Source organism: Cetorhinus maximus, chromosome 25 (assembly GCF_964194155.1).
Source record: "Cetorhinus maximus chromosome 25, sCetMax3.hap1.1, whole genome shotgun sequence".
Lineage (NCBI taxonomy): Eukaryota > Metazoa > Chordata > Chondrichthyes > Lamniformes > Cetorhinidae > Cetorhinus > Cetorhinus maximus.
This window is the reverse complement of record NC_135903.1, coordinates 40317500-40329617: the sequence shown is the minus strand read 5'-3', so window position 1 is coordinate 40329617 and position 12118 is coordinate 40317500. Positions and strand designations below refer to the sequence as shown.

The 12118-nt window shown below is 42.5% G+C and overlaps 1 protein-coding gene across 2 annotated transcripts in view; it reads right to left on the bottom strand.

The window, feature by feature from the left end:
• Positions 1–12118, bottom strand: part of LOC144668069 (protein TANC2-like) — a 923845-nt gene that overhangs the window by 161104 nt on the left and 750623 nt on the right. For both annotated transcript variants that reach the window (XM_078529835.1, XM_078529836.1), the window contains one exon: positions 9166–9773. In XM_078529835.1, the coding sequence (XP_078385961.1) occupies positions 9166–9773 (608 nt within the window). The remainder of the gene's footprint in view (positions 1–9165; positions 9774–12118) is intronic.

Genomic DNA, 12118 nt, shown 5'->3' with positions numbered 1-12118 from the left:
TTCAAGGTCAGCAAAAGTGGCTGACTAAAGGGACACCCTAATAATTATGAGGCAACTGGATGTCAACCATGCTCACCCTCTCTAAGGTGAAGCCCATACAGCAGCAGGTTTGTTCCCGGCTCATGGGTCTCATAATATGGAGATCCCAGCAAGGTGTGGAGCTGCTGTTCATTCTGTGGCATTTTCCATCTGCTGCATTCAGAAGCAGGGATGAAAGGAGGGAGGGAGGAAGGTGGATGCCTCCAAGGGGCATGGCTGGTGGACGGCAGCCAACTCACAACACCAAACCTCCATCTTACCGGGTGAATGGTCGTAGCTAAGAAGGGCTCATTTGATGTGTCTTTCTATGCTGCCAAGGTAATAGTCGCTTCAAAGAGTCTCAAGGGTAGTGGAGGCAAGCGGAATAGTGTCAGAGGGAGGCTTCTTACATATGGCTCTCATCACCCTGGAAAAAGAGCAATGTCTCTATGTGTAATCATGTATGAACAATAGGAACACCCATTTCTGGTCTTCCAGATGTCCTTCAGGTGGAATGGGTGGGGTGGGGATGCCATGTCTAAACAGAGGACAGGCGAAAGGCTTAGTACTGGCCTGCTGGCTTTGAGATGGAGCGAAAACTGTAAAAAGACGTGCTCTTTCAAGTCGTTCACACATCCACTGAGGCATCGACAATGCAGGCTGCAGGCAAGTCTGCCTTGGTAATGGCTCTATTCCAAATGAGGAGGGCAGTCCAATGCAGGTTGGCACAGGGCCAGGAAGAGCAAGGGCCTGAGCAGCAAGAGGCAGTGGGGCCTCAAGCAGATCAAGATAGTGGCAAAAAGGACCAATTACAATGGTGAGCATTGTCCCGATCATGGGTGTATTGCAGGCGGTGTGCTCTTATCTAGAAATGAGTGAAAGGCAATGCTGGAGGTGCCTTTATATGTCCCACCAGCTTCTCCAGTGCGAGCTGCAGCTACAAGGACCCTGGAGGAGTAATGCAGAGATCCTAAACAAAAACAAAAATACCTGGAAAAACTCAGCAGGTCTGGCAGCATCTGTGGAGAGGAGCACAGTTAACTTTTCGAGTCCGCATGACTCTCCAACAGAACTAAGGAAAAATAGAAAAGGGGTGAGTATAAGCTGGTTTAAGGGGAGGTGGGACAAGAAGAGCTGGATAGAGGACCAGTGATAGGTGGAGATAACCAAAAGATGTCACAGACAAAAGGACAAAGAGGTGTTGAAGGTGGTGATATTATCTAAAGGAATGTGCCAATTAAGGGTAGAAAGCAGGACGAGCAAGGTACAGATAGCCCTAGTGGGGGTGGGGTGGGGTGAAGAAATCGAAAAAGGCTAAAAGGTAGAGATAAAACAATGGATGGAAATACATTTAAAAATAATGGAAGTGGGTGGGAAAAGAAAAATCTATATAAATTATTGGAAAAAACAAAAAGGAGGGGGAAAATCGGAAAGGGGGTGGGTATGGAGGAGAGAGTTCATGATCTAAAATTGTTGAACTCAATATTCAGTCCGGAAGGCTGTTAAGTGCCTAGTCGGAAGATGAGGTGCTGTTCCTTCAGTTTGCGTTGAGCTTCACTGGAACAATGCAGCAAGCCAAGGAGGGACATGTGGGCATGAGAGCAGGGTGGAGTGTTGAAATGGCAAGCGACAGGGAAGTCTGGGTAATGCTTGCGGACAGACCGAAGGTATACTGCAAAGCGGTCACCCAGTCTGCATCTGGTCTCTCCAATGTAGAGGAAACCGCATTGGGAGCAACGAATGCAGTAGACTAAGTTGAGGGAAGTGCAAGTGAAATGTTGCTTCACTTGAAATGATTGTTTGGGCCTTTGGACGGTGAGGAGAGGGGAAGTGAAGGGGCAGGTGTTGCATCTTCTGCGGTTGCATGGGAAGGTTCCGTGGGAGGGGGTTGAGGTGAAGGGGGTGATGGAGGAGTGGACCAGGGTGTCACGGGGGGGAACGATCCCTACGGAATGCCGCCGGGGTGGGGGTGGGGGGGAGAGAGGGGGTGAAGGGAAGATGTGTTTGGTGGTGGCATGATGCTGGAGTTGGTGGAAATGGCGGAGGATGATCCTTTGAATGCGGAAGCTGGTGGGGTGCTAAGTGAGGACAAGGGGGACCCTATCATGTTTCTGGGAGGGAGAAGAAGGTGTGAGGGCTGATGCGCGGGAGATAGGCTGGACACGGTTGAGGGCCCTGTCAACAACCATGGGTGGAAAACCTCAGTTAAAGAAGAAGGAGGACATATCAGAGGAACTGTTTTTGAAAGTGGCATCATCAGGACAGATGCGACGGAGGCGAAGGAACTGAGAGAATGGGATGGAGTCCTTACAAGAAGTGGGGTGTGAGGAGCTGTAGTCAAGGTAGCTGTGGGAGTCGGTAGGCTTGTAATGGATATTGGTGGACAGTCTATCATCAGAAATTGAGACGGAGAGGTCAAGGAAGGGAAGGGGAGTGTCAGAGATGGACCATGTGAAAATGATGGAGGGGTGGAAATTGGAAGCAAAATTAATAAATTTTTCCAGGTCCAGACGAGAGCATGTAGCAGCACCGAAGTAATCATCGATGTACCGGAGAAAGAGTTGTGGGAGGGGGCCGGAGTAGGACTGGAACAAGGAATGTTCCACATACCCCATAAAGAGACAGGCATAGCTGGGGCCCATGCGGGTACCCATAGCCACACCTTTTATTTGGAGGAAGTGAGAGGAGTTTAATGCAGAGATCCTAGTCTGCACTGCGTGAATGACTGTCCGAGTGCTGTTTAAATATAGAGCCAGGACCTTCGACCCCGTGAAGTAACAGTGTGGTGGGTGACTTCCTGCCTGCCCCGACACAAGATTCGCTGTGCTCCTAATGGATGCATAATTAATGAGCTGAACAGCAGAAGGTCGCGCGTGTTCAGCCATCCTGCCCACCCAGCGAGAATCACGCCGACTTTCTGTTCCATTCTCCCTCATATACTTGTCTAATTTCCCCTTAAATGTATTTATACAACTCACTTCAACTACCCCCTATGGTAGCAAGTCCATATTCTCACGACTCTTCGGGTAAAGGAGTTTCTTCTGTTCCCTATAGAATTTCTTGGTGACTATCTTATATTGATTCCTCTAGTTATGCTCTTCCCCACAAGAGGACTTGCTGTACTTTCTACTTGCTACTTCCTGTATCCACTCAATCAAATTCTCTCTTCATTTTAAAGACCTCTATCACTTAGCCTTCTTTTTCCAAGAGAGAGGCACAGCCTATTTATCCTTTCCTGATATGTATCCCCATACATTTCTAGTATCATCCTCATAAATGTTCTCTGCATCCTCTCCAGTGCCTCCATGTCCTTTTGATAATATGGCGACCAGAACTGTGCATAATATTCTAAGTGTGGTCTAAACAAGGTTCCACACAGGATTAGCATAACTTCCCTACAATTCAATTCTATCCCTCTAGAAATAAAACTCAGATTGGTTTGCTTTTTTATGACCTTGCTAACCTGTGGCACAGCTTTTGGTGATTGATGTATTTATACTCCCGAGATTCATTTGCTCCTCTGTCCCACCTTCCAAGTGACCCCTAAGACATGCATCTTCCAAGTGAGTAATATGTGACCTAATGTTAGTAAAGAAAAAACACTAAAGAAATTAATTTAACAAAAAGCTCACAAATCTGGACTTTATGGTCTACATCCTGGAGTTCTAAAACAGATGACTGCTGCGATAGTGAATACCCTGGTCATGACGTTCCACAATTCCCTCGATTCTGTATACTCCCTGTGGTTTAGAAGGTAGCAAAGATAACATCCCTATTAAGGGAGGAGCGAAAGAGAAAATAGGGAACTACAGGCTAGATGGTCTGACATCAGTCATTAGGAAAATGCAGAATCCATTATTAAGGACACAGCAACAGGGAACAGAGAATTAGAATACGATTTAGGCAGAGTCAACAAGATTTCATGAAAGGGAATCCTGTCGGACAAATCTATTGGAGTTTTTAATATTTTTGTGAGATTTTTTCGATCTCACCTTTCTCCTCCAACATCTCACTTTACTTGGGTTCAATCTACAAGAAACACAAAATTAGCATGCAGATATTGAAAGCAATTAGGAGGGCAAAGGACATGTTGGCCCCTTGGAGTACAAACACAAGGAAGCCTTACTACAATTGTAAAGGGCTTTGATGAGACCACGCTTGGAATACTGCGCACAGTTTAGGTCTCCATATTGGGAGCTAGCAGCTTTTAAGCAAAGTGTTCATGCTTCTGCCACTTAAGACTGAAACATAATGGTGCTAGAAAGCTGGCAGCAATCTGATTTATTGGTTTATACAAGAATCTTACTTCTGATGCCTCATTATCCACACTTAGTGCACACAAGATCACCAGAGAGAATCCCCAGACCGTTCTGAGACGTTTCTCAGAAAGAAAGACTCGCATTTAAACTCCAAAAGGGGCTCCAAAAGTGCTAGATGCATGCAAATGTTGTAGTTATAAATGGTCATCAACAGCTTTGTATTAATGTAGGCAAGAGTTAAATTGTACACCTGGAGAATATGAACACATGCCCTTGGTAAAATAATACATCAGGAGCATTTTTTTTATTTTTTCACAGGATGTGAACATTACTGGCAAGGCCAGCATTTATTGCCCATTCCTAATTGCCCTTGAGGTGGTGGTGGTAAGCTGCCTTCCTGAACCATTGCAGTCCATGTGGTGCAGGTGCTCTTTTAGTGCTGTGAAGGAAGTCCTAGGATTTCGACCCAAATACTGAAATTAGCTGTATTCACGTTTTGGGCCAGTCCTATTTTTGTGGCTTTCAGAATTGAGGTTAAACTTCAGCAATATGTAGAGAATAAGAAATGAGCATTAATCACTAGTCGGAATGATAAGCAACTGGCCATGTTTCACAGAGACTGGCCTCGTTTTCTAGTTAAAATAGATGACTGGTTAAAGCAAGTGCATTTCATAGGATCAGAATGTCACGCTGTATCAGCAAATAGTTGCCCAGAGGATTATCTTAACAATTATAATAATTCATAGCATGACAATCCTCTTGGTGCCACTTAAAAAATTTGCAGGGGAGACTGATTGCAATTCATGCATTTATACTACTGTTTTTTTTTAAATATATAGATATGATTTGTATATGTGGCTAGGGGTAAAACATCTTTGAATTACCTAAGTGCCAGTTTTCCTAAATGACTCTGTACTAAAGCAGACCCAATGCCCCACACCGTGGGGCTGTGCCAGGCATCAGCTGTTTTGCCCTTGACTCATCGTGATGCTTGCTGTGATATTCTCTAATCACTTCTCCAGCAAATTTGTGGAAATTTGCTTTGGAGTGGGACGGTCCAACCTATGGCATTCAGGACCACCACCACCACTGCAACAACTCTGCTTAAAAAAAATTAACTGGTGTAAACAGATGTAGATGGAATAAACCAGAAGATTTGCAAAGAGGTGGAATAAAAATTTTAAGAATCTCTGCAAGTTACAGTACCACAGATGAGAATGCTTTGAATGGCCAACCCCCAGCAGACATAAAAAGCTATGATATATAGCAGCTACTAGAAGAGGAGATACAACATGGCCAAAATGATGCTGTGAGTGGTGTGGAGAGATAGTGAAAGCAACATTCCATATCTCATGGTAGAATTTGCTCAAAAAGTATCACAACAAATGGAGAAAAATGGTCATTGCAACAATTTATAAAGAAGATACTATGAGCTACGATAACTAATTAGAAGAAAGCTTGATCAGCCAAACTACTGAAGTACTCATCTCAAACATTAGCGGACAAGGTAAGAGGCTTTTTGGGAGAAGAGCAATCAATGTTCAGAAGATTCTGCAGTACAACTGACCAATTATTCTCATGAAAACTCAGTGAGAGAAAGTCGTTACTCATCAATTTTACTAATTTTAAACTGATCTTTAGCTCAATCTACCAAAAGGCTATGTTTAAGATAATGAGGTCTTACCCCACATCAAAGACTTGTCTGCCTTAATGAAGCAACTTACACAGTGCAGTTACGCACAGCCAACAGATCCACAGGATGGCTTAAAGCAAACAGTGAAGCAAGACAAAGCTGCCAAATATAAAGGCAAGAACCTTGGTGTTGATGATGCAGAATGACTAGACTCTGGTAGGTGCTAGTCCACAAATAACTACCAGTATCCTGGGGGTAAACCAAGTTGGTAGGGCAAAGGTGAACTGTGCCCAAACAAGACTGAATCAGACTTAATCTAGAATAGACTTAGTTTAATTAAATCTTTACAGGGAGTAAGGAAGATGCATTAGTTTGACAGACAGAAGGACAGCTTACAGGATGGTAAAAGGAGTAGAACAAAATAGAAAGTGAAAAGTGAAACACTGCAGATGCTGGAAATCTGTAGCAAAATCAGAAAATGCTGGAAACATATGGTGTATCATAAGAATATAGGAACATAGGACTTCGGAACAGGAGTAGGCCATTCGGCCCTTGGAGCCTGCTCCATCATTCAATAGGATCATGGCTGATCTGACTGTAGTCTCAACTCCACTTTCTTGTCTGCCTCCCATAACCCTAGACTCCTTTGTTTGTCAAAGATCTAACTAACTCAAAACTTGAATAAATTCAATGATCCAGCCTCCACTGCTTTCTGGGGAAGAGAATATATAAAGTGTGTTTAACATCTATATATGGATAACAGTAAAAACTTCAGCATCTGTGAAGATAACAGACAAGGTAACCTTTTGGGTAGAGAAGTTTCTCCAAACTTGAACATACCAGATCAACAGCATTGGTTCAACATTATTTAAAATAGGAATATATACATGTAAAATAAAAAAAAAACAACCTGAAGGATCATAAGTGGCATGAATGAACAGACCGCCTGAGTCAAGTAACAGACAAAAACGCTGAAGAGCCAGAGGAACAGTAAATAGCTAAGGAAGTGGGAATTCTTAGGAAATGCGAGAAAACGTAAAGGACGGAAAACCTAGACATCAGGTACAGAATTAAAACTGATGTTAAAATGAGAATACAGCTAAAACGTAAACGTCCCTGAAGTTAATGTTCAAACAAAAGGGTTGCAGGGCATCCTGAAGAAAGATAAACATACAAAAGATCCAAGAACATTTTCTGATCTTTCTCCTAGGCACCCCGCTATTTGGGGAAAATATATTAGTGAAATTTCAGGAGCACAACCTCAAAACTACAGAGATATGGCATTGGGATTTCAGAAGAATTGTGCATCTCCAGAAGATAGAAGGACATCCACAAGAATATAGAAATAGTGATGAGGGAGGGTAGCCTAAAATAATCTGTAAATTAAAGATCCTGATTTCATATTCCAGAGGAAAACTTAAAACAAGCAGCTATTGGGCAGGGTTAACTACAGGGATTTTTTTTAAGCAGGACCAGAATAATGACAGCAGCCTGTGTATTGAGATAAAGTAAACCAGGCATCAATATTGGGTAATGGATGAGTTACATCAAGAATAACAAATTTGATCACAAAAATTGCTTACTTTGATCAGTTTCAAAGGTCAGGGAATACAAGCCAATGTTGGAAAGTTAAGACGACAAGAGCGGAATACTTCCATTAAAAGCACAACAAAGTTGTGCACATTCGGGAATGTCACAGAGTCACAGTACAGAAGAGGCCCTTCGGCCCATCGAGTCTGCAGCAACACGTGAGAAACACCTGACCTACCTACCTAATCCCATTTACCAGCACTTGGCCCATAGCCTTGAATGTTATGACGTGCCAAGTGCTCATCCAGGTACTTTTTAAAGGATGTGAGGCAACCCGCCTCCACTATCTTCCCAGGCAGTGCATTCCAGACCGTCACCACCCTCTGGGTAAAAAAGTTTTTCCTCAAGTCTCCCCTAAACCTCCTGCCCCTCACCTTGAATTTATGACCCCTTGTGATTGACCCTTCAACTAAAGGGAACAGCTGCTCCCTATCCACCCTGTCCATGCCCCTCATAATCTTGTACACCTCGATCAGGTCGCCCCTCAGTCTTCTCTGCTCCAACGAAAACAACCCAAGTCTATCCAACCTCTCTTCATAACTTAAATGTTTCATCCCAGGCAACATCCTGGTGAATCTCCTCTGCACCCCCTCCAGTGCAATCACATCCTTCCTATATTGCGGCGACTAAAAAAAATTGTTCTGCACTGAAATGATCCTTGGTGGCCGCCACCTTCTGAGCTGGTAGATTGAAACTGACTGTTAATTTGTATTTTCGATTACCTACTGCCAAGCTGAGCATGGGGTTCAGAGATGAAAAAGCTAGCACATTTCCAATTATTTCAAAAATTATTCACTTCACACGGCTTCTATTTTTTGTGTATACTGTCAGTGTACTCGAAGTTAAAAACAGTAAAATTCTTCTGTGGGCACAAATCAATGTTTAAACAATAACTTTCCAATTATCTTAATGATATTAGGCTTTGTGTATTGAATATACAGTGATAATCTGAAACGTGTATCAGAGAACACCCACCCCTGCAAATATGATATGTAAATTCATCCTGAATTTAGCTTGTAGCCTCAGGCAGGAACATTTGCTTATAAAAACAAAACAATGGAAATGAATAATCCAACTTCATTATCCCGTGAAATGCAATGCATCATTACTCTGCCATATTTAAAATAAACAGATTTATGGAAGATGATCATGAATGTATTTCAAATGGCAGAATTAGACAGCTCTTTACACAAGTGCATATATTTGACTGCGGTTTCGAAAAGCAGATAAAATGAGCTCTTTAATGCCACAACTGAAGTGGAACCTGGTGCAGACTATTTGAATTTACATTGTCAAATGGTTCAAATACTATAGCACTAGAAAATTAATCCAACACTCTTTAAAACTGGATTACCCAAAAACAAATGCACTAAAAGATCATGTACTCAGCTGAGCTATGATAGGATAAATGACCTTATTCTATTCTTGATGTTTATAATGTTCCAAGATATGAGATGGTTTTATCAGGCAGTCAAAATATAACATTTGCATAAATGTGATCATGTTTCAAGTTTTTTTTTTAAAACTATAGATCCACAGTATAGGTAAGCTTTGTTAAATTTCTGAATATTACCCAATTGATAATAAAAATAAGAGACAGGAAATTTTATCAACACTCCTCTGTCCAAGTTTCTCATAAAAGAGACGTTAGTTACAATTTCTCACCTGGGATCGCAAAGGAACTTTGTCTTTTCTCCATCCTCTCTCCATATCAGCCATTCTCGAAAGGATGGATGAACAAACATCCGTGTCATATCCCGCCGTTTTATCAGAAACATGGAAAGATTGTCCATCCGCTGTTGAAAGTCCTCCCACTCAAGACTGCCATCAATATTTCCTGCATTGATTGCCTGATAAAGCTGATCATCTGTCATAGGATGTAAGGATGCCACAGCCACATTCAGCAGTGGTAGCACACGCTCAAATGAGGATTGGGTAGGAAATTTCATGTTGCACTGCAAGAGGTAGACCTCAGCGAGGGAAACAGGTACTACTTTATAGCTTGAACTCTTAAGCACCAAGTATCCTTTCTCAATCAAGTCGAAAGTCAGTTTTAGGTAGAGATATGACCCTTGGCTCAAAGCCTTGAGATGAGTACTGAGTTTGCCAAAGGTTGTGTTGTCCATTTTACCATTGAGGGAGATGTTATTCTGGATTTCAGGACTGCTGTGGATTCGGTGAAGGATATAAGCCTGTAAGTCCTGATCTATTGCCTCATTCACATCCAGTTTGTCCAGATATATCTTGTGGAATGGAAGAAGTTTGGCCACTTCCTGTAAAAAAAAAAAAAAGTTTTTTTTAGGAAAAAGTAAAATAGTTTAATGGGAGTGATATCACAGCGGTAGTACAAGGCTTAATAATTTATAGCCGCTATAGCTAAAGTGTCTGGATCCATGACACAGACATCAATGCACAATGAAGAAAAGGGTCAGTAAGACAATACATTTCTCAGTAAGTCCATGAAAATAAGGGAAGAGGATCTAACTCAGAACCCAAATCAAACCTCAAATATTTTGGATAAAGTCAAATGTGCAAGAAGTCAGCAATACACATCTTTCACTGCATCAGATGCAATTCCAAATTTTCATTGTCATTTTATAATCCGCTACTTCATTTTTATTCATTCATGGGGTGTGGGTGTCACTGGCTAGGCCAGCGTTTATTGCCTATCCCTAATTGCCCTTCAGGAGCTGGTGGTGAGCTGCCTTCTTGAACCAATGCAGTCCATGTGGTGTAGGTACACCCACAGTGCTGTTAGGGAGGGAGTTTGAGGATTTTGACTCAGCGACAATGAAGAAATGGCGATATATATCTAAGTCAGGATGGTGAGTGGAACTTCCAGGCAGTGGTGTTGCCATGTATCTGCTGCCCTTGTCCTTCTAGATGGTAGTGGTTGTGGGTTTGGGAGATGCTGTCTATGGAGGCTTGGTGAGTTCCTGCAGTGTGTCTTGGAGATGGTACACACTGCTGCTACTTTGCTGCAGTGGTGGATGGAGTGAATATTGAAGGTGGTGGACGGGGTGCCAATTAAGTGGGCTGCTTTGTTTTGGATGGTGTCAAGTTCCTTGAGTGTTGTTGGAACTGCACTCATCCAGGCAAGTGGAGAGCATTCCATCACACTCCTGACTTGTGCCTTGTAGATGGTGAACAGGTTTTGGGGAGTCAGGTGGTGAGTTACTCGCCACAGGATTCCTAGCCTCGGACCTGCTCTTGTAGCCACAGTATTTATATGGTTAGTCCAGTTCAGTTTCTGGTCAATGCTAACCTCCAGGGTGTTGATATTGGGTGATTCAGCGATGGTAATGCCATTGAATGTCAAGGGGAGATGGTTAGATTCTCTCTTGTTGGAGATGGTCATTGTCTGGCACTTGTGTGGCATGAATGTTACTTGCCACTTGTCCGCCCAAGCCTGGATATTGTCTAGGTCTTGCTGGCATTTGTACATGGAAGACTTCAGTACTTGAGGAGTCACGAATGGTGCTCAACATTGTGCATTCATCAGCGAACATCCCCACTTTTGACCTTATGAAGAAAGAGAGGTCATTGATGAAACAGCTGAAGATGGTTGGGCCTAGGACACTAGCCTAAGAACTCCTGGAGCTACTGGGAAAATATTGCTGACTACTGCTAAACAAATCATCTTCTGCAGCTCATATGACATTTCTATGCCAAACTGTCAACTGCTCCAGTCCGTTTAAGAGACTGCATCTCGTCAACAAACAAGAAGCCTAGAACGGTGATATGCTGTGAAATCACTCCCCTTACCGGGTCTGACCTACATGTGACTTTAGACCCACACAATGTGACTGACTCTTAATTGCTCTCTGAAATGGTCCAGCAAGCCTTCTCAAGGGAAATGAAGGATGGGCAACAAATGCTGGCCAAATTGTTTGATGGGATGCACAGACACAACTATCAACAACAGTGCAATAGAATTGGTTGTGAAAAGAGGAATCTCTACCGGTATTTAATGGTAATGCTACTGGACTAACAATCTAGAGGCTTGGACTAATGATCTGGAGGCATTGAGTTCCAATCCCACACGGCAACTTTGGAATTTAAATTCAATTAATAAATAAATCTGGAATAAAAAGGTAGTATCAGCAATAGTGATCATGAAACTACCGGATTGCTGTAAAAACCCATCTGGTTCACTAACGTCCTTAAGAGAAAGAAATCTGCTGTCCTTACCGGGTCTGACCTACATGTGACTTTAGACCCACACAATGTGACTGACTCTTAATTGCTCTCTGAAATGGTCTAGCAAGCCTTCTCAAGGGAAATGAGGGATGGGCAACAAATGCTGGCCTTGCCATTAATGAATAAGAAATAAATAAAAAGTATTATGTCCCTCTCCTTATTTTTCATAAGTTGTTTACACTGCATGGGACCTTTAATGTAAGAAGTACAAAAAGGGCAAAACTAATCTCTCCAGCGAAACGAGGACAAACTAGCCCGTTCATGTTTTCTCAGCCGAAGCTGTGGATTCCTCTATAGCTAAATAGATATCGACAACCTCTGTTTCATCTTTGTCACACTTCTCTGAACCCTTTTAATTCGTCAATGTTTTGTTAAATGGAGGATGACTAAAACCCAACACAATATTCCATAGGTAGTC